Source organism: Xiphias gladius, chromosome 24 (assembly GCF_016859285.1).
Source record: "Xiphias gladius isolate SHS-SW01 ecotype Sanya breed wild chromosome 24, ASM1685928v1, whole genome shotgun sequence".
Taxonomy (NCBI): Eukaryota; Metazoa; Chordata; class Actinopteri; order Istiophoriformes; family Xiphiidae; genus Xiphias; species Xiphias gladius.
Window position 1 is genome coordinate 14,817,736 of NC_053423.1, and position 22,017 is coordinate 14,839,752.

At 41.6% G+C, this 22,017-nt stretch overlaps 1 protein-coding gene across 1 annotated transcript in view; it reads right to left on the reverse strand.

The window, feature by feature from the left end:
- Positions 1-3,358: 3,358 nt before the first annotated feature.
- tshz1 (teashirt zinc finger homeobox 1) overlaps positions 3,359-22,017 on the reverse strand; it is a 31,071-nt gene continuing 12,412 nt past the window's right edge. The window contains exon 3 of the mRNA XM_040122760.1: positions 3,359-7,949. Coding sequence (XP_039978694.1) covers positions 4,591-7,949 — 3,359 coding nt within the window. The 3' untranslated portion in view covers positions 3,359-4,590. The remainder of the gene's footprint in view (positions 7,950-22,017) is intronic.

Sequence of the window (22,017 nt, forward strand, 5' to 3'; positions counted from 1 at the left end):
CAGGCACCATCATATCTTTAATAACTCATAGTACCCTATTACCACTGTCGAACACTGAGTTCCTGGAATGCAGGTTTACCTGTGGTTCCTAGTCTCTCCAAAGGTAGAATGGGAGGCAGAGCCTTCAGTTATCAGGCTCCTCTACTGTGGAACCATCTTCCAGTTTGCGCCCGGGAGGCAGACACCCACTCTATGTTTTAGAGTAGGCTTAAAACCTTCCTTTTTGATAAATCTTATAGTTAGGGCTGGCTCAGGCTTGGCTTGAACCACCCCCTAGTTATGCCGCTATAGGCCTAAACTGCCGGGGGACTTCCCATGATGCACCAAGCTCCTCTCTCCTCCTCTTCCTCTCCATCTGTACGCATTCCTATTGCAGCAGTGCTCGCTACTAACTTGACTTCTCTATCCCGTAGTTTTGTGATTTGTAGTCTCTCTCCTTACTCTTCATGCCACTTTCTGCAGGTATTTCTGGCCCTGGTAATGCAGAGTCTGGGTCTGTGACTTTGAACCACCTACTGCTCCCATGATCCTGCTCAGCACCCACTGCTTCAATTATTATGATTATCATTACTATTATATACTTTATTTTTTTAATTTTATTTGTGTTATTATTCACCCTATTATTATTAGTTTTATTATTAGTCTCATCATCTTTATGTTGTCCCTGTGCTATGCTATGTTCTCTTTCCTCACTCCTGCCCCCCGCCCTTCTTTCTCTCTCTCTCAACCCAGCTAGGCCAGGCAGTTTTCCGCCCACGATGGGCCGGGTTCTGTTCAAAGTTTCTACCTTTTAAAGGGGAGTGTTTCCTTGGGGGTGTTGCCAAGTGCCCGCTCATGGAGGAAGGTTGGGTCTCTGTAAATATAACTATAAAGAGTACCGTCTAAACCTGCTCTATATGAAAAGTGCCCTGAGATAACCTCTGTTATGATTTTGTGCTGTATAAATAAAATTGAATTGAATTAATGCAGCAAGCCCTGTCTGCTTAATAAACATTACAGTTGTCTTTCTTTTCTTAACAGCTGCAGGTAGATTACTGTGTCAGGACCAAACTACCATAAAGATTTGGACCGAAGAGGTTATACAAAGGCCATTCCACCTATTTCCAAATAAAATCAGTTTACTTGTCACAAGGAGTACAAGTCAGTCTGTGAAAATTGGTTGTATCATGTCCTCTGTGGCCCTTGAGCCAAAGTTTTCCTGTTAAAAAAATAACCTTGATGGTGTCATAGTGATGTCATTGGGGTTGTCTCGGCTTGTATTTGAGAGTTAAAGTTTTTAATATGAAGTCCGAAAATTTGCAAGCTGGAGGTATCGGGTATGAAAGACGAAGGCATTTAGGAGCAGGAACAGTCTAATCAAAGATGCTATTGAGGTGCATTATGAGAAATGTAGGATAAAGTGTTTTACTAGGGGCTAAAAGTCAGGATCTCTCAGCTTCTGCTGCTTCACTTTTGACTATATTTTTGTGCCCAAACTTTATGGAAAGATATTATTTAATCGCTGGTGTAAACACAACTAAGTCTCAGTGAAACACATGGCTTCTGAGCAACAGGAGAAGGAAAAACGGTAATGCAGAAGTTAAATGCAGTTAAATTAAAAGTCTATTTCTGTTTGTGTAAGGTGCTGCAAGTCACGTAAGACAAAAAGAGAGAGAAGGAATGACAGCTAAATAATTATTACTACTGAAAAATTATTGGTTGTCCAGTAGAATTGCAGTATAATGTATGTTATAAAGTGGAAGATATTGTTAATTTGAAAGTTAAGTGGAAGCTAATTTACAAGATTCATCAATTATCTATAGCCATGCAATAAACTGACTGTGGTGCATATGACGACACATTTTTGGTGACAATTTTGTTTCTGCGTTTAAGTTGTCTGTATGTATATTTATAGTCAGTATACTAGTTAGGTAATGTTAATTGTATCTGTCATCCGAGGTACTTTCATTTCATTCTTTTGAGGTCCGAACTGGCTCACCACCCTCCCTCCACAGCTCTGATTCAATAGCACAGCAGTGGACACAAAACCTGCAGTCTGCTTCCCCCATTCATCCTCCTCCTATCATTAACAAAGCAATGAGGAGAGTCCACTCTGGAAAGAACTGCTGTCATCCTCACCCAGGGGACTCAAGCTCTGTCTGGCACCTGACGACAGTGAGCCTGTAGCCACGTCACAGTCAGAGATCTTGACCCTGCAGGGTGATTGACAATGGAGGATCCTTGAAACCTATTGCAGGGGACACTTATTTCAAACAGGCCCCTGGTTCTTATGGCAGTTGCTCAGAGTTATAAGAGCCGTGGCTCACAGTGGGAAAACTGCTGCTCCCTCAGTGGGACCTGGAAATGGTCCAGAGTGTGCTGCAGCAAGTCCCCTCTGAGGACTAAAATTTAGAGGATTTGATATGGCTGCCACCATGTTTGTCCCAGTAATGCCAGCCAAGACGATGTGGTGAACAAGAATCCTGACTGAAGAATGGTTGAGAAAAGGTGAAAGTGTTTCTCCCAAAAGTGCTCTGAGTTGTTCAAACTCGTCCTCTTTGAGCCCCCAGTGCCCCTGGGAGGATGAGAAGAAGTCAGACCAGCTGTTTGTCAGCTTTAAGCTGGAGTACCATGTTGGCTGTCAAAGTGCTGTCAAAACCCATGCTGTCACACTAAATTGTATTTATGATCCTGAAGGTAGATGGCTGGATGGACATTTCAGTGAAATCGGCAATAAGGGCTCTCTCTCTACCTGCAGTATGGTGACCACTTAAATGCGATACTCACACTGGGATTTACTTTCCTCTCTGTCTGTGCTGCAGCTGGCATCCTAAAGTCACATCTTTGTCAGTTTCCAGCAAATATAAGAAGCACCACTGCTCCACACATCCATGATAAAGTGGAGGGTATTTCCTCAGTTTTTCCCAAATAGTTAACCAGTTGTACAACGGGTGTGGTTAAGCCCCTGTCAATGCAGAAAATATAAGTACGAAATGATTTTGATGTGAAGCATCGAGCAACATTTTACAACTCAATGTAATCAAATTATTTTGTGAGTATTGTAGCTTCACAGAATTTACTTTAGAAGAGTATCATATAACTTGTCTTAAAATCTATACATGTGGCGTAGAAATACTACTTAAAATATGCTTAATGTAGAAAAAATGTTTGCAAAACCTCAAATAAACATTTAAAAGAAAGACAACAGAACAAAAATGAATGAAAAAAATATTATCAATAGTTAGCAGTATGTTATTGTGTTTCAAGATCAGTCTTTTTTGCATTTTTCTGGACTTTCTCATTCTCCCAAAATGACTCAAACAACACTACGGTTTCATCCAGGACATGGATTTTATTTTACAACTGAGGATAAAAGAACGCCATTCTGAATAACTGGGTCGATGACAAAACCTGGAAATCTATCACTGCGTGAGATTTTTCTTTTTTAATGTTATGTACAGTACCATGCATCAGAGAAGATGCCAGTAAAGTTCTGTCATTTTATGTAAACCACATTGAAGGACCTACTTTTCACTGAAAAAGGGCATTGCAGTCCAACAATATTCTGTAGCTTTATACATTTTCACCTATATTTGTCTAGAAAATAACATTATAAAAATGCACACAGTACAAATAATGTTGAACTGTAAAGAGCAAGATATGCTGACATACATGTATACATACTTGCTGATTATTCATACAATAAGTTTTAAACTTCATTAATTTTACAACTGTAGCTTCACAATAATAAAACTGGTAGCCTACTAATGCAAATATTGTACATGTGGAAACAATCAGGAAATTATATTTTACTAGAGAAACAAAGATTCTTAACATTTTGTAAGAATTTCTCTTTTTTAATGGCAAATACAAAACAATATCATAGTTAGTCCCCAAATTGCTATGTTGGTCAAGGGAATTAAAACTCAAAAGGTTGATGTATTGTCATTTTTACCCATACATGTCTTCATCAATTTACACTTCCTTAAAGTGCTGAAATCATCTAAACAGAAGAACACCATCTTTCACATGGCTAAATTTATAACCATGTACCTTCATATAAACGGATGTATCCGACATTTCTTAACCAGGGATATTAGTTTTGTCATCATGGTTTAAATTTCATTATACATAATATGCTCACTTCCTACATAAAAACATGCACAAATTGTCTCATAAATAATATGCAAGTTGTGTTGAAATATATTTATCTTAAAAAAATCATTCAGAAACAGTGATCAAAATAAGAGCATGGTCCAGTTTTAAAACAACAGATGGACTTTTCCCAAAGGCTCAGATAAGATGCAGTGCATTACGAAAGCAACAATCAGTCAGTGACTACATAGTGCCGTGGCTGCTGCACCGATTTGGTACGTTCATGTCACCAAAAATTAAACTTTTATTACACAGCTTTGAGCCTCTGCAGTGCAAGCTCCTGCCATTTATGAATAATCGAATAATTACAGTATGTGGTATTGAAACTACCATGTTTTCATTACAATATATGTTGCAGCAATGCTCAACACAGTTGTGGCACTATCTGTTATGACAGATTGTAGCTTAGAGTTCTAGTGCAACAGTAATCTGTCATGCTATCAGCTTTATCTGACTTCATTGTTTGTCAAACTTTTCCAACTCTTTCACAAAGATGAGATGGTCCTCTGGTGACTTTCCATGTGTTTTGCAAAGGTGCAATTTGATTGCATGTTTGCTTACAAATGTCCGATTGCACAGTTTGCACTGATATATTGAGCCAGTGTCTTCTTCTGTGAGTCCAGAGGAACTGAAAGTCTTGTCCTCTATTCTGCTGACTGCTTGCTGTTCTATTAAGTCTATGGATAGCTTTGAGAGGTCCTTCAGGGTAAACCCAAGATGGGACTCCAAATGGTGAATGTAGGAGGAAGGTGTCCTGAACTGGGATGCACAGTCACTGCACAAAAACAGAGGCTGGCCAGAGTCAATATTTTTTAGGAACTTTGTGCCCCCTGTTCGCTTTAACTGGTATTTTACATTGGCCAGCCAATGAGAGATAGTAGTCATGGAGAGACCAGTGAATTTACAGATGTGGACCCGTTCCTGGGGTCCCAAGTCACTAATTACAAACTTTCCCTCAGTAGACTCCCTAAGACTGGAGACAAACTGGGCCTGGAGAATCAGGAGGTGCTGAGGATTCCAGTTTGACTGTCTGCCTTTCCGTCTTTGGATGGGAGACAGCTCTTCCAAGCCGTCCTCAAAAGTACAGCTATCAATGTCTGATTTCTCAGAGATGGAAGATGGGGTCGTAGACTTTGGTGTCAAGTGGCCAGTCAGGTTTTTCACCATGTCTGAAATATCCATCAAAGCATTCTCCCGCAGAGGTGGAGATGAAGACTGAGAGAAAGCTTTGAAAACTGGTTTGTTGTTGTTAATGCTGTTATTGTTGTTTGGTGTAGTAAGAGTACCTTTAGCTGTACTTCCATTAGTGTTTTTGGATTTTGTCAAGTCCATGGGCTGATCGTCACCATCATCGTGGTACTGATTCACAGGCTCTGTCGACTTAATCTGAGGAGAACTGCTGTTGATTTTATAAAGCATTGCAAAGGGGTCTATGAAGGGGGTGGCCACTTTTGCAGCTTTCCCCAAATGGTTGTTCATGATAGACTGCAAAGCACTGAGAGGGTTGACAAGCGGTTGTTCAGGCGAGTGATCAGTGATGATGCTCATGTTATTGCAGCCATTGCTTACGGGCTTTTTTGGTGAATCAACTTCACTCTTAATCTGTATCTCTTCTTTACTCTCTGTCTGCTCTCCCTCTCTGCCGCTTGATGCAGTCTGGTCCTCTGCTGCAGTATTTTTCAATGCCTTTGAGAGATTTTCTGGATTGGGTGACACCCGTTTGTCCTTAGGATTTGGCAATGGTGACTTTGAAGACCTGCACTTAGTCTCTACAGACTTTTCCTCTTTTTCATTCTTTACTGAATTTTTCCCTGTCACTTTTTCTACTAGCTCCTCCATGGCCAGCACATTGCTCTTGTGACTTGGAGGTGGAGAGGGGCTATTTGGTGAATGGATCAGAGTACCTAAATCAGAGGACAGCACCTTCAAGCTGTTGCTGCTGAACAAAGGCTGAACCTGTGCACATGAAGGCAAGGTAGATTTCAAAGATCCGTGGAGCTGATAGGCAGCATGAATGCTGGGGTATCCACCCCAGGTTGGCGTGCCTGTTTGGGCCTTGCTGATTGCACTTGAAACTGTGTTCTCTAAAGACTTTAGGATGTCCAAGCCACCTTTAGGCGTCTCATCCAAGTCTTCCTCTCTTAGATATTGGTAAGATCTGGCCTTTCCAGGTTTATCTGCTTTTTCATAGGGATCTTCTTTCTCCTCTTTTATTTTTTTCTCTGGTTCCCTAGGTTCCATTTTCTCTTCCTCCATCTCTGCATCTTTCTTTTCTTCATTTTTCTCCTCAGGGCTAGAGGGCTGCAATGGGGATTCAGGCTGTGACTTCCCATTGGGTGCTGGGAGTCGTGTGGTAGTTGGTGGCAGAGGAATCGACTGAATTTTTTCCTCAATGACAGGATCAAAAACTAACTGCTTACCTTTTTTAGAGGCTGAATTTGTGACTTTAAGAAAGTGTCCTGTGACCATCATGTGGGCTGTCAGTTGTTGCAAGGTATCATGTGAACTTCCACATTCCATGCATTTAAGAATTTGTGCCTTACGTGCCTCAAATTGCCAAGTATAGCTGGCACCATTTTGGTAACCATAACGATTGTTAGGAGTGACATAGGGATTGGCCACTTTTTGGTCTTTCAGAGACTCTCCGAGGAGTATGCCAGATGAGACAGACTCTGGCGAGCTCGGGGACATCAAGTCTTGAAATGCTCTTTTTTTGGTTGGGGGTACTAGCTTTGAGGTGAGGGCTGGTACTGGTTCTTTTAGAGGCACTTTCTGATAGTGTTTTGTTTTGATCATATGAACACTAAGGTCTTGCAAGGATTCAAAAGAGTGGCCACAGTACATGCATTTAAGAACTTTCTGGGCGTCTTCTTTGCCTTCCATCTCCAACAGGGAACGCTTGCGTGGCTTGGACCACTTCTTGCTTCGATCATCCTCAGTATCCTTATTGTCATCACGGTAGTGGCCTGTCTCGTTCATATGCACTGTCAGACCAACCAAAGTGTCATAGGCTGCACTACAGTCCTTGCACCTGAACTTGCTGGCACCAGTAAACACTGGGCCATAGAGCTTATTGTTTTGTCTGTAAAGCTGCACGGTGCTGAAAAGGCTAGGCTCAGGAAGGAGTTGGTACGGAGTATGCTGTAGGGTTTTGGCCAACGCTGCCTGGTGCCAGTCATAGGCCAATCCTCCTGTGCTGCCAGAGCTTACACTAGTGCCACTGTTGCTGCTGCTTGACACTGTTTTTGTGGTGGTACTGCTGGTGGTAATATTAGTAGTGGCTGAGGCGTTGCTACTGCTACATCTGTTCTTCACATAGCTGTTGCCTGGGCTGTGACTGTTCAGGAACCCATTGCTCCCTTTATGATTGCTCCCATTGCCATTGTTAGCTGGAAAATTGTTCCCTTGTTTACTTTTAAGCATGTCCAGAGCAATGCTGGACCAGGAGGCATCCGAGATCAGGTTTGCATAGACGGATTTCATTTTTGCTAGACTGTCCTGTAGTGAGAGGCCATTGATGGACTCCATGCTCTCCCCAAGCTTCTCCTCTACCTTGTCCTGACCATCACTAAACGAGGACGTGGTCTTAAGGTCCACCAGTTGATCACTGGCGGTGCTGAGTGGAGAGGCATATCCAGCATCTGGGTTAGTGCCATTGCTGAGTGGAGAGTTTTGGCAGCTATAGCGATCTCTTCCATCCTCGTCCTCATTGAAGAGATAGTCTGCGTCTTGTCCGTCCAGAGAGAGGCCATCATCTTGGAGATGTTCCTCTTCATCAGTCTTGTCAACTTTAAATTCATCCTCAGGTCCATAAGCTGGAAAAAAAAAATGGAAATGTGACATTAGATATTTTAAATATATATTTTTGATAAATTAGAATGACAAAAATTATGCATCTGCCACCATTACTATATGAAGGTGGTATGTGTAATAATCCTAAAGAGATTTTTGTCAATAGTCCCAGCAGAGGACACAGGTTTGCAGTAATAAAGTGGCAAACGTCCATATCTTGACAATGACAGATAGTCCTCTTCACTGCACTACCTAATGAAGCTATTGAATACTACAGCTCAGCAAGGGTAGAGAGCAGACACAAGCCACAGAAATGTTTCCACTTTGTTTAAAAACTAAAAAGAAGCGGAATTTCAAATTATGCAGTGAACAATGCCTCAGAGTTGATGATACTTATTAATCATGTGGTAAGATCTGTTACTACACAATAGAAATGAAAACATTTAGTCTCTTCTCAATAAAAAAAAAAAAAACAAAAAAAAAAAACAGAAAAAGGGAAAATATATTTTATTGATCAATCTGTTAATCTCACTTTGATGTTTCCTTCTAAACATATACTGATTGGTAACACTGAATTAATAAGATGAGTTTACTGCATATGTGCAAGCATTTCAGTATATTGATCAAATATAAAACATTTTTCCTTATCAGCAAATTGAAATGCTAGAACAGCCGATAGCCATATAGTCTAGCGTATTTCAGTATTTCATTGTTTATTTCACTGCTGAAGCTAGACTAAAGATCTGTTCCTGACTTTGATTTGCTCTGTTCTTCCAACATGCCACACATACTATGGATTCACAAGTAAGAGACAGTGGAGGAAAATGCCAGCTTCGTCAGCCTTGCCAAGCCATAGTTGGCTGGAGTCAACTTGGCATCGGCTGTAGAAGTCCTCACAGCGTGATGCTAGGAAACGGCCAGTGGACATGACAAGCTGTGTTGTTACTGCCTGTGCTCCCTGAGTACTCACAGCGTCAAGTGTGCCATTTTAAAAAAATGAGAGAGAGGTTTATATTATCAATGGAAAATGGCTGCCTTCTTTCTCTGTGCAACTGTCTACAAATTTCACAAATCATTTGTGGCCAAAATGTGGTTAAAGATAATTTTAAAAATTCTAGATGTCAAAGATTATAAATGAAAAAAAAAGAAAAGAAAAGGCTGATATAGGATCTTAGAAACAGAAAAAGAGGTAAATATTACAAAGAAGCAGGAAGAGGGAAAAATAGAGGGTTAAATATGCTAAGGCAGCTCCCCCAAACCATCCTTCGTAAGATGCTTGTCTGAGGTGCCAGAATCAGTCTCCAGTGAGAAAGCAGATGTGCCGTCAGCTTCAAACAGCATGTAGCTCTCTATCCCATAATAGGAATGGACATAATACCTGATGTTTGTGAGGTGCCGGTTACTGCTGCCTTGGAAAAGCTAGAGGTCCAACAGCTGCAACTCTCTGCCTTGTATGTGTGTGAATGTGTGTGTGTGTGAGAGCGAACGTACATGCTCAAAGTAAAACCTTGCCTGTTGTTAATTAAACTCTTCCTGTGCTAGTTTTGCTCTTAAGTGTAAGCTCTTAATTATACACAGGCTACACTGAAATCATTCACTGGAGTTGGTCACTAAATTAGGAGATTTTAACCTTTTGCCAAAGCAGCTGTTCAGCTTTCTTTCAACCTGTCTTGTCCTCCCAATCAAGATGCAGCCCACTGTGTTGAAATAAATGCAAAACTGAACCTATTCAAAGTCAATGTGGAGAGAGTACCTAAAGACAAAGCAGCTTAGCTGACAAAGTGAGAGAAACCTGACAGCAGTACACATACACACACACACACACACACAAAAAGCACACCAACACAAAATTCTAGTTTTTCCCTGCCATCCTCCGTATGCTGCCTTGACAGGCATCAGTGTCAGGAGTGTGTCAGTGTCAGCTCGAAGTGTCAGTGTCCACGCAAACAAGTCTGAGAATAGGTGGGAGGGGAAGTAACAACAACAAACACAAGTAAGCCATTTTTTCCCCCCGTTTGAGCCTCCTCCTTCACCATCTGTGTCAGAAAAGCTGCGGGTGCCACCGCCGGCTAATAAGGCAATCAGAGATGGAAAAGATGCTGACACGGCGGCTTTCGAGCGTCACTCAGAACAAAAGAGGGAGAGGAGAGGGAAGGAAAGAGGGATAGGGAGGGGATTAAAATGGGGGTGGGGGTGGGAGAGAGGTGTCTGTTGTGGTTGTCAGTCAAAAACATAAGCCCACTTTGTGCTGTCAGGGAGGATAGGGAATAGAGGGGAAGTTCTGAAAAGAGAGGAGAAAAGATGTGTTTAGGCCAAGAACAAGAGGCGTGTGTGTGTGTGTGTGTGTGTGTGTGTGTGCTTATTTGTAAGAAAAAAACATGACAGGGAAACAAGTTAACCAGCATGCAACAAACTAAGTATGAGATAACAGGAGAGAGATCAGTTAAATTTCTGCCATATGTGTGCAAGTTTGTAAGTGTGTGTAAGCCTGGTAAGCTAGGTGTGGCTGATCAGTTGTGTGTGTTTGTGTGTGTGTGCGTGTGTCAAGTGTCATAGTGTGTCAGGTGCAAGCAGGGATGCACTGTGGCTGGTGGGGGTGTAGCGAAGCCATCTGCGTCTGGAGAGGAGCCTGTCACTATTGTTGTGCCTGGAGTCCAGGATTTCCTGCTGCAGACAGGTGACACCACAGTAGGACATCCCCCAGTTTCTCTCCCTTTCTCACACACACACACACACACACACACACACACACACACACACACACACACACACACACACACACACACACACACACACACACACAAACCACGCCCCCAAGGCAGGAAGCTGTGTGAGGTCCATATATGCAAACACTCACACAACACCTTGCTTTTAAAGATTTGAATTATCAAATGTGACTGAAGTGAGAAAACTCTAAAACTCCTTGCCAATAAAAAACATGTAACACACATTCATTGATAAGTCAAACATGTACACATGCCTGGACTGACCCTGCATATCGAACCTCAGTGCTGTTCTGGTATTTTTAGCAAGATTCAGGTATTTTATTGGCACTACCTTTCCCTATCTTGGCCAGGACACACTCACAAGTGTGTATTACAACTGTGCCTCCAACAGTCGAAACAAATTAAAACACAGAATTGTAAATTAATTTTCAATTCAAACTTACATCATGTAGAACTTGACTGCCCACAGGAAACAAATATTCCAGTATGTCTTTATTATAATGACAAATCCATGGACACTTGGCTGGTGTCAAACCTTCTGAACATTTCGAAGAGATAACTTGAGTATGACATGGCACTGGCCAAATCAACACAACTCTTTTTTTCCCCTCCCTCTTTCATACACACACAAAACACACCCTTTCTCCTCTCAACCTTCTTCATTTATTCATGTTGTCTCTGAGAAGAGGGCAATCCCGGCTCTCATTTGCAGTGCTAATGTCCAATTCCGCCAGCTTTCACCCTGCTGATTTACCCTGCGTGGCCGAGCGCTGCATTTGGAGCGGGGAGGCTGGCGAGTCTCCCTCACACCGTTTAGCGGCCCTTCAAAATGGGAGCTCTGGCGTGGCAGTCTTATTTCTCTCTGCCGTTTCGCTTTGTCACTGGCCCCTCCATTCCCTGCCACTCACCTCTGATGGCTTTGGACAAGCCTGATCAGTGTGTGTCATTGACCTGTACGGCATGCATGAGTGTGTGTGTGTTTCAGCAGAGAGAAGGCTGTAAATAAAATGACATTATTATTTCCTCTGTCCTATCATGTAGAAAAGCCAATTATGGTAATGCTTAGTATGTCAGGCAATCTCTGTCTCTTTCTGCTCTCCCCCGTCGTCTTCATTCTTGCTCTTTTTTTCTCTCCGGGATAGTTGTGGCTGTGGTTTCATAGGACCTGACACTCTCTTTGGACTGCTGTGTGGACAACACACACTGAGAAAAACTGGCGCAGGCCAACAGTCTCCTCTCAGTCTGAAGAAAACTAAGGACTAACAGAGCTTTTCACACAATTCTGCATAAAGAGTTGCCATCAGAGAAATCCAAACCACGAAGTTTGGTAAGTGGTAAACTTTTTCCACCTATCTAGATTTCTTTTGTGACTCTAAGTCTGCCAAGATCTCTGCCACAGGCTTTGCCTCCTCAAAAACTATTTCATTTTGTTGTTCCAACCGAGGAGACAACCTTTTCAGGGTTAAATTCAAGTGCGTGTTTTGCATTGCTACTGTGTCCCAGCACAAAGCTTCATAGATAATTGTTGCCACGGATACCATGTATTAGCCATAATTTCACCCACAGCTTGCTTGACCAGACATGAAAGCCTACCTAACAGCCCCCTGGCCCCACCCTCCCCAACCCACATGGAATAGTCCACCATATGGCAAAATAGCTCCAGGGCTTCTAATAGCCTGTGTGTGGTACAAATCCACCTTCTCAGCTAACACGCCTCTTCCGGTTGGGGAAAACAAAACAACCAGTGCAGTTTGCTCATCATGCTGGCAGCTACATATGCAGACAACATTTTAAATTTGACTTTTTGACTTTCATAATACTTGTGGCAACTGCTCTGGATTCTGTCATAATGGTTACAAGATCCTTCAGTGTTTCTTATCAAACATAGCAGTCTACCGAATTTATATGAAATGAGAGATAAATCACTTTTTTTAAAACTTGAGACTGTCCTGAGGGCTTTCAAATATGTTCCAAGTAATTTCCATTTACTTGAACGCATATTATGCTAATAGCCATTTTAAGAGGGTCATACTGAGAGCACATTTTACCTCTGGCTTAGCTTCATTAGGTCACTAGAAGTGTACTGTATATGTGAATGAACGAAAGAAAGAAAGACAAAAACAGACAGCAGACCCAACAATGGGTGCACACAGAATAGATTTGTACTGAATGAAAGCAACATATCTCAAGATCTGCAGCTATTTCTAAACAAAAGCATTCCTATTTCCTTGAATTTGCTTTGCAAGTTTCTCTTGTTATTCTTTTCTTTATTTTCTTTTTCATTTCTGTCCCTTTTTGTTCAGATCTCCTGTGAGCCAGTTTTGACATGCCATGACAATGACTGTGGTCTATAAATCACCTTTTCCCTGAACTGTCAGTGCCTGCTTGTTCTGAGATGAAACAACAGCCATTAGATCATCGGCACCGCAGATTTCAGCCCTTTCTGCTCGACTTTTCTGCCAAACCCCCCCACGCCTGACAATCGAATGTTGCTCTGGTGCTGCACAGTAATTTCAAACCATCTGGTTTGTTTTCAGGCAAAGTACAGGTAAAGCATTAGTAATATTAATTAAGATGATGTGAGTGAGAATTACCCAACCAATGCCAGACACTGATTCTATGTAGGCTTTATCAGACAGATGTCATTTGTTAAACAGATTTTTTTAGAGCAAATATTTTCAGTTTCTGTATCATCTATAAGATTTTTGTCATGGACAAGCTGCAGTTTTTAGATTAGAGTTTTAAGTTGTCCCTATTAAAATTCATATTTAAATATCCATTTTCTTTTACTCTTCTGTTATTACTTTACACATTTTGAGACTTTACTTTAAATTATTTAACATGCAGCTTATTTAAGTTCTGTTTAAATCTAACAAGAATTAATCACAAAACTAACAAGCTGACAAAATAACACGGTTTCATTCTTTCTTCATAGATGCCGTCTTCTGAATTCACCTGCATTGCCCCTGACAGTGGAGCTTCCCCCGACTAAACAACAGCTGCTCCCATCGCCTAGCAACAACCAGTTGATGGATGACCCCAAAGATGGATAATTACCATAAATCACTATGGTTGTGTGGAGAATAGAAGCAGAAAATCATTGCAGAAAAAAAAAAAAAAAGGCTGAACCACAGTTTAAACTAGTGTGCGGTGTTTAGGCTAACTTCGTCTCTCATGGATTTGTCAAAGGAGGTTGTTGGTAGATTCCTCTGTGCACAAGGTGGTTGGTCACCAGGAACTTAAGCAAAATCAAAAGTGGCATTGGATTTGTATATTAGAAATCCTTTTTGGTGCTTTTCCTGAAAGTGGCCAGTGTTTCGGACATGAATGAATAGTGCCTGTATAATGAAACCTGATGAAATGATTCATGGGACAAAACCTGTCGAGAAGGAGCAATGACAAAGAAAACCAAGTGGGCAGAGGAAGGAAGAAAGGAAACAGCCAAGAATGAATGATGCCAACAATGATGAGTTTAGTGCAGCAAAGAAGATGAGGGGGGCTGGAGGAGAAGAAGCACGAAGAGGAAGTGTGTGTATAGCCTGCATGTACAGGTATATTTATGCACTCTGCATGTCTGAATGTGTGTTAGAGCGACAGAGGTAGGTGGTGAGATACAGGCAGAGGGAGAGAAAAAAACGGCAAGAATAAAAAAAGAAGAAAATTAGAGGGCATAGGGCCAACACAGGGTCACAACCTAACCAGTTCAGTCTAGCCGAGTCCGGTTGCACAATAAGCCATCAATCAGCCTTCTCTGCGCTGTCAGCCCTCCCCTCAATTCACAGAGGCCATCCACTTTGTACACTGCTGAGGAACAAAACATAGAGAAGGAAAAGAGCGACATGAAGAGAGAAAAACATCCATACATGAAGGCACACGCACCCTTCCATGAATCTGATCCTTTACTCTGTGGGAAGGAAGCACACTAAAGGCTGGTAAAGTGGCACAGCGAAATTCATGTGCTCGTCTTGACAAAATATTTGGTCCTTGAAGATTACGAAGATGACAAAGTGATTATACTTGCAGGGCTTGTTGGTAAACTACTGTAGCTGGTGAGCTAATCGCTAACAAGTTAGCCAGCAGGGAATATGCTAATTCAAGTCATTTTAAAATAATTCTCAGAGCAGACTTCTCGTCCTAACATTTTGTTCTCGGGATTTTAAATAATTTCATTCAATAAATGACACTGGGGTGCCATAAACACATGCCTTTTTGTTTTCTGGAACAAAACAGTTCATCAGCTGCCCTCTTCTCTATCTACTTCTCAGTAAGGCATTCAAAAACAAACCCAAACACCAGATATGCAACACAAGACTGCACACAAGAATGACGAGGACTTTGTGAGAACAGGACCTCAGAAGCCGGACTTACAACACTTTCCCAACATGCACAAACATAGACAAAGAAATCATAAGTTGAAAAACCATAAAGTCACTTCAGGGATATTAATTAGAACCACTAACCCTCAGGGCAGAAGGCTACTCAGGACAACCAAAAGCCCCAAACATTTTAGTGCTTTTAACTGCATGTGACACCAGGGAAATTCAAGCAATTGCACATCATCGTTATCCTTTATGCATCGCCACATTTTCTTTTTCATTCTGCCCACTCAAGTGACGAGTTAGTGCTGAAGTCTGGCGCTCCATTTAACAAAGTTCTACTGTTTTGTTTAAACACTAGTTTAGGATTTAAAGCGTGATGAAGAGCATAGGGGCGTAACACAAAATATAACTAAAGCCTAAGATGAACCACACGGCAGTTCGGAGTATGTATGTGTGCTTGTGTGGAGTTCTTTTTCCCCTCCTGATGACCATGGCAAAAAAGTGACAAAAGACGAAATGATAGGTGGGAGGAGGGAGAAAGCGTCTCTGGAGGAAGTCAGTAAATTATGTACTGAGCTCTCAGAGTGGGCTTGTATCAGTAGCCATCTCACCCTAATTGTGTCTGTGTGCAACTATGCATGCCTGTGCGTGTGTGTGTGTGTGTGTGTGTGTGTGTGAGCATACAATGGCTATGAACAGCTTCACAGTCAGAGAGAGAAAGGCAGGAAGAGAGGAAGCAATCCTTCAACAGAGCACAATATCAGACTGCGGACAGACAACGAACGGCTGGAAGGTTCTGGAAACCAGAAAAAAGCCTGCCTCCCTCACATTTCAGCTCCCAACGCCGCCTCCCAAAGTGCCCTCCATCTAACACTAACACACATTCACACACACATATAAATGGCACCATAACTCTATATCCGCCATCAATCTCTGCTATGAAGACACATCCATCTTCTGTAATGTTAAATGGGAGGGTTTTGGAGGTTGGAATGGGTGGAGGACAGGGGTAAAACAGAGGGTATGTGACTGTAAAGCTGACCCCCAGAGCAGTCTGTGAGGGAATATAGGCTGTGCATGTGTGTAATTGAGACAGAGTAAATGTATAAAAAGCGAGAAAAGAGCTATGTGCGTTTGTGTGTACATGTTAGTTTAGTTATCTGGATGTCAGGAGGTCAGGTGTGTGTGCGTCAGTGTGTGTGGGAGAGAGACTGATGGCTGTCAGCTTGCATCTGGCAGAGAAAATAAATTAGGCTTATGAAGACAAATGAACAGGCTATGGAAAGAGTAAACAGGGGTGGAGGGGGATCACGACAGAGAGAGGGATGAGGAAAGGGAAGAAATGAAGAGAAGGGAGACATAAAGAAGGAGAAAAGAGGGATATTGTGTGTATGTGGTGGCATGGATATGAAAGGAAGGAGATGGAGTGGTGTTGCCAGCGAAGAGTTCCTTTCGGCAGCCAGTGACCGTTCATTAAGAAGGACGGGCACACAGACAGCCCTGCTGCTGGCAACAGGAGAAGCTTTGGCTGCAGCTTCTCTGGCTGCAAGGGAAACATATATGTGGGTGTATGTGTGGGTATGTGTGTTTGTAGATCCAGTGCCAGCATGTTAAAATCTGAGAAAATATATTTTTTTGCCTTGTGTTTTACACATCTCCTCTTTCTTTAAACAGAAACAAAAAAACCCAACAAACTAATTTTAAAGCCACAGTGCAGCTTGGATATAATGTGTGATCCTTGGGTTTGAATATGTGCTGGAAGCGGCTCTCACTTTGCGTTTCCTCTGCTTGTGTGTTGGTGTCCATATGTGTTCCTTCTCTGTAGATTTCTCAGTGTCTATCCCATGACACACTCCCCTCGTTGCGAGAGGAGGAGGAGAGCTCTCGGGGGGCTTTGTCATGCGGCGGTCTGTTCTTTTCCTGAGGCCTGGCGCCCCTCGTTTGATAAATGACACATGTCATTCTGTCAGCCCCTGCCATCCGGGTTGGGAGGCCCCGAGCTGATGTATGGCCGCCCAGGCTAAAGGAAATCAGAGTGTTTTGGCAGCACCCTGAGAACACGGCCTCTTATAAGGGGTATGTGTCTATGGTTGTGCCTGTGTGACTGTGTGTATGTGTGTTTGTGCCTGTCTGTCTGTGATACTGAGTGCATGTTTAATTGTGTGTATATGTGCCTATTAGTGGCTGTCTGTGTCTCCCCAAGTAGAATGTGTGTGTTTGTATGTGTGTGCATGGTCTCAACCTGTCAGGCGGACGGGCAGAGGGAGACAAATCATCATCATGGCCGCCCCAGCTGTTCCCCAAATTTGGTGCGAGGAGGAGAGCGAGGGAAAAAATTCTGCCGTTTGAGTTTTAAACGGCTGATGCTTCCCAGAAATGGGAATGAGTGAGAGGATAAATGGAGCTAAGCACACGCACATGCACACACACACACACACACACCCACCCACACAAAACACTCTCCCACATGTACAAACACACCCAATCACAAACTGAATCATAACTCCAGCACTGGAATAGGAATCAGGCCAATCCCAGAAGGAAGCAACAGACAGTTGGTTTTCAACAGAATTGTTTTTTTGAAAACAAACAAATGCATACACACACATAAACACACATGCTTCAAATATACACATATGTAAACACATGAGCACAAACTTTGGACCACAAACTTTGGACCAGGCACCTTGACCAAAATGAGAGGCTGACAGGCAGGCAAAACAAAGCCTTAACCATGTTTACAGAACTGTCAGACTTGAAAACCTGTGTTAGCTTTTATAAGAGAATGATTTTTTTTTTTTTTTCACCCATTCTGCTTTTTGTATAGGAACACAGCAGTTTTAACCTTTACCACAACTGGATTAACCTTAATCTGAAGTTTCATGTTAACCCCAAATCTCCCCACATTGGTTTGTAAGAGCTATCTTCTGCTGTAGACGATCCTTACAGATACACGCCACACACATTCACAAACATTTCCCTGGTGGAGGACAGTCCCACCTGGAGGTTGTGAACTCTGAATGACCCCGTTTGATTGGGCGCGGGCCGGACTCCCTCCCCCTCTCCCACGGAAAAGAAGCGGGGAGAAGGGAAAAAAACAGCGCCATTAAGTTGTGAGTGATGAGTGGCAGCCATGGGTGACATCCTCCCCTCTCTCTTTCTCTCTCCTCCACTATCCTATTGCTTTCACTGTCTCTCTCGCTTTCTTTTTTCTTCTCCACTGCCTTGATACTTTTCTCTCTCGCTTTATTCACCTCTCTCCATCCCTCAACCCCTCAAGTAATTTCTCTTTCACTCCTCCTTTTTCCACTCCCTCATGCCCCCCTCCCTCGCCCCCCTTTCTTCCCTGGTTCTTTTTTGTCCGCTGTCACTCTTCTTTTTCTCCCTTTTTTTTCACCCCTTTATGCCCCTCCTTCCATTGCTTCTATTCTGCACCTCCTCTCTCTCTCTCCCTCACACACAGACACACACACACACACACACACAATGGTGCCTGGCTCAGTCCTGTTTAGCTCTCTGGCCCTGGTCATGTAGACACTCAGTTCCTCAATACATAATAGATCCCAAATATCGAGAGGAGGGGTGCACATTTTCACCCGCTCAGGATTGTGCCATCAGCACTGCTTCCACAGTAGCTCCACTGTCAGGCACTGCAAGGCTAAAAATGTCCAACTGTACTGTTTTAAAATAGTTGTGAGGATATGTGAACATGCAGTGTGGTTCATTTTCTGTCCCAAGATGAGAACTCCTAACCAAGCTTGCAAGCATTTGGATGTTCTAAACATAATTAAACTTCACGGCAGAGTGTCAAACCATGTATTTTAGTGTTAGAAACGCCATATCAGTTGCCACCAACAGACTGTGATGCTTTAACAGTGTGTCCCTTTATAAAATAGGCTTAGATGCATGCTACCTAGACCTATAATACTGCTTCTTTACATTTATTGCTGGTCAAAAGTTTTAAAAACACCCCCATTTTGCTAGTTTTTATTGAAATTTTAGCAGTTCAAATCCAGGGAAACACCTTAAATGGCGCAAAGACAACTGGTAAACTGCCTGAGGGGGGGAAAAAAAAAAAAAAAAGATTTAGGTCATCAAAAACTGAAAAATCACTTGAACTCCATATAAAACAGGCCTTTCCAGGGATTGTGTAATGGGTTAACTTAAAGCTTTTCTGCTGGAACGGAAGGAAATGCAGCCTTGAAAGTTGATGTAAACAGTTACTACAGGTGCCCCAACTTTTGTTGATTACTTACAAACACTCTGTACAAAGGCAGCGTTGGAACAAACTGTTTTACCACACCCTCTGATGCATCATTAGAACAATACTGAACTGCAGGAGGTAGTGCAGTATATTGCTATCAGAATGGTGAGAAAAAGTCAAGTAACAAAGGAAGACAGACTGATTGGTCAGGGGTTCATCCTACAGCAAGATAGTGACCGAAAACTTCAGAAAGAAAAGAATTAGACGGTGGCTTCAAATGATAGAAGACCAGCACAGTCTCCAGACTTAAACCCTATGGAGCTGGTTTGGGATGAACTGGACAGAAGGGGAAAGCAAAGAAATCTACTAGTGCAACACATTTGTGGGAACCTCTGCTACAGTGTTGGGGCGAATTCTCTTCTATTGTAGAAAGAAAGTCACATGTGTGTTCGGCTGTTGGATGGTTAAATTTAGTTCAATAAAAAGATTCCATAATTCCTTTTTTTAACACCTCCAATTGTTTATTTGTTCAGTCCTTTAATTTCGGAAACACTGAGACATTGAATTATGTAAATGTAAATTACAAATTGAAAAATTGAGGTGTTCAAAAACTTTTGACTGGTAGTGTAGTTGCAATCAAAAGGGTTGAAAAAAAAAAAAAAAAAAAACAGCTCAGAAACCATAACTCACTATCGCTCAGGACAAAATGCACCAAACACCTTTTTGTACTCATTCTTTTTTGTAAGATTCAGTATCAAACACAAAACTCCTTAACTGAAATGTTTAGGGTTCTCCAGTTAGCAGTTACTCGCCTGTCTGGCCATCTAACCTATACATGTCCTGAGAGGAGGGAGATGTCTGTGAAGATTCTCAGTCATCCAGGTCATGGTATTTCTAAGAGCTTTACGAAGGCAACTGGATTTGCTTGAGGTTCTTGAAGACCTTTCCCCTCTTATCCTTAAGGCTGAAGAAGCTCCTTCAGAACTGAAGAAGCTCCTTCAGTTCTGCAGCACTTGGGGAAAAAGAGTAACAGGGCAATTGACTGAACTTGATAAATATGATGTGAATCAGCACGAGCCATTCTGATCCTCCATCTTTGTCAGTTTTACCAAGTTTGATTAATCATTCCTGATGTGTGCAATATACTCTGCTAAAGAACACATCTTTATTGCGTATACTGACAAAGGATATGGTGTAATTCTGCTGATGATATCTAGATAAAATAACATTTGATTAGCATAACTGTTACAGCATTTCTGTTGTTTTCAATTTACCATTAGTCCAAACCACTCCAGGCCTGCAATGCACATCTTAAAAGAGAGACTCACACAATGGACTCTAACCTCATACACTGATACTCCAGTTTCTCATACTGATAAGTTGGTATCAAAAGTTTTTTTTGTATCAAAACAGTTCAGAACAGTATAAACAACAGCTGTGTTTTTCTGACTGAGAATGAGTTATAAAAAAGCAAAATGTTATTATTGATACCGGAGAAGTCTCAAACAACTTCATAGCAGCACACATTTTTTCTCTTGCAGAAAATTATAAATGATGAATACTATAAGGACTTGCTCCAGCATGTAACCTTAACTTCAACACACCACGATAGTGGGAGTAAAATCATCTGACCTTTTTTTTTTCAGATTGATACAAATGATCATGTTGTTTTTAATGTGTTCTTACAGTGAGAAAAAGTATGGAAATCGAAAATGCATTATGATGTATCAAGCCTCTCAAATGTAATACATTATCTTCAAGTAAAAACACTAAACATTCCCTTGTTCCTTCTTCTCAATTCGCAATGGGTTTGCTGCTTTTCTTCATGTTTTATGATAACAAACTTAATATACTTGGGTTTTGGACTGTTGGTTGGACAACAGTAGGTTGTGTAGGTAATTTGTTTACATTATATAAGCCTTTAAGAAGTTGTGATGGGTATTTTTCACTACTTTGTGACATTTTATAGACCAAATGATTAATTAAATTGTCAAGAAAACAACATGCAGATTAATCAATAATGACAATCTTTAGTTGCTGCTCTAAATCAAATCATACCACCCTAAATTCAAATTTCTAATTTCTCAAACTTTGAGACTGCCACGAAAATTGTTATTTACAGAGAGATTTGCAGCGCTACTATAAATTATCATTGAGGATAGTATATTTTTGGTAAATAAAGCATTATTTTAGCCAATTCTTGCCATTCAGTTTGATGTCAAAACTGTGAGTCCTCACTTTGGACATACAGGTCAATGTGTATGGCTTAACTTTCTCTAGGCTCATTGTCTGTTTTCAAAAATCTGACAGCAGTTTTTGTTAAACCAGAGAAGTTTATGAACAAGGCTCCAACTATGAGGCAAGACAGGAAATTAATGAAATGACAAACTGAGAAGATGGAGAGGAAAAACAGATTAGTTATGTAAAAAAAAGTATGTCAAACCAAAAAATGACTCATACACAGACACAGTGAAACTGGGAATGTGGCCACTCTTGGACCTGAAATGTAAGGTCATTAAAATTCCAAATATACAGTACGTATTCAGTAAGATGACTGATATATTACACAGACCTTCGCAAAGGTGAAGCAGCAAGCGGTACCACAATTAGAAAGTAAAGTAGAAGGTAGAAGCAAATACTATGAAGTGGACATTAATGGACCATTTAGACAGGATTCAGAAGCCTTTTATGAATAGAAATTTGTAGGAAGTATTCATGATCATCAACAACACAGCAAGAACAAATTTTTCATGGTTTTGAAAGGATAACACACGGAAAAAAATGCAAGTAGTAGCTACGGTCTACAACCAGTTCTGGTAGAAGTGACAGTAGTAATACCACA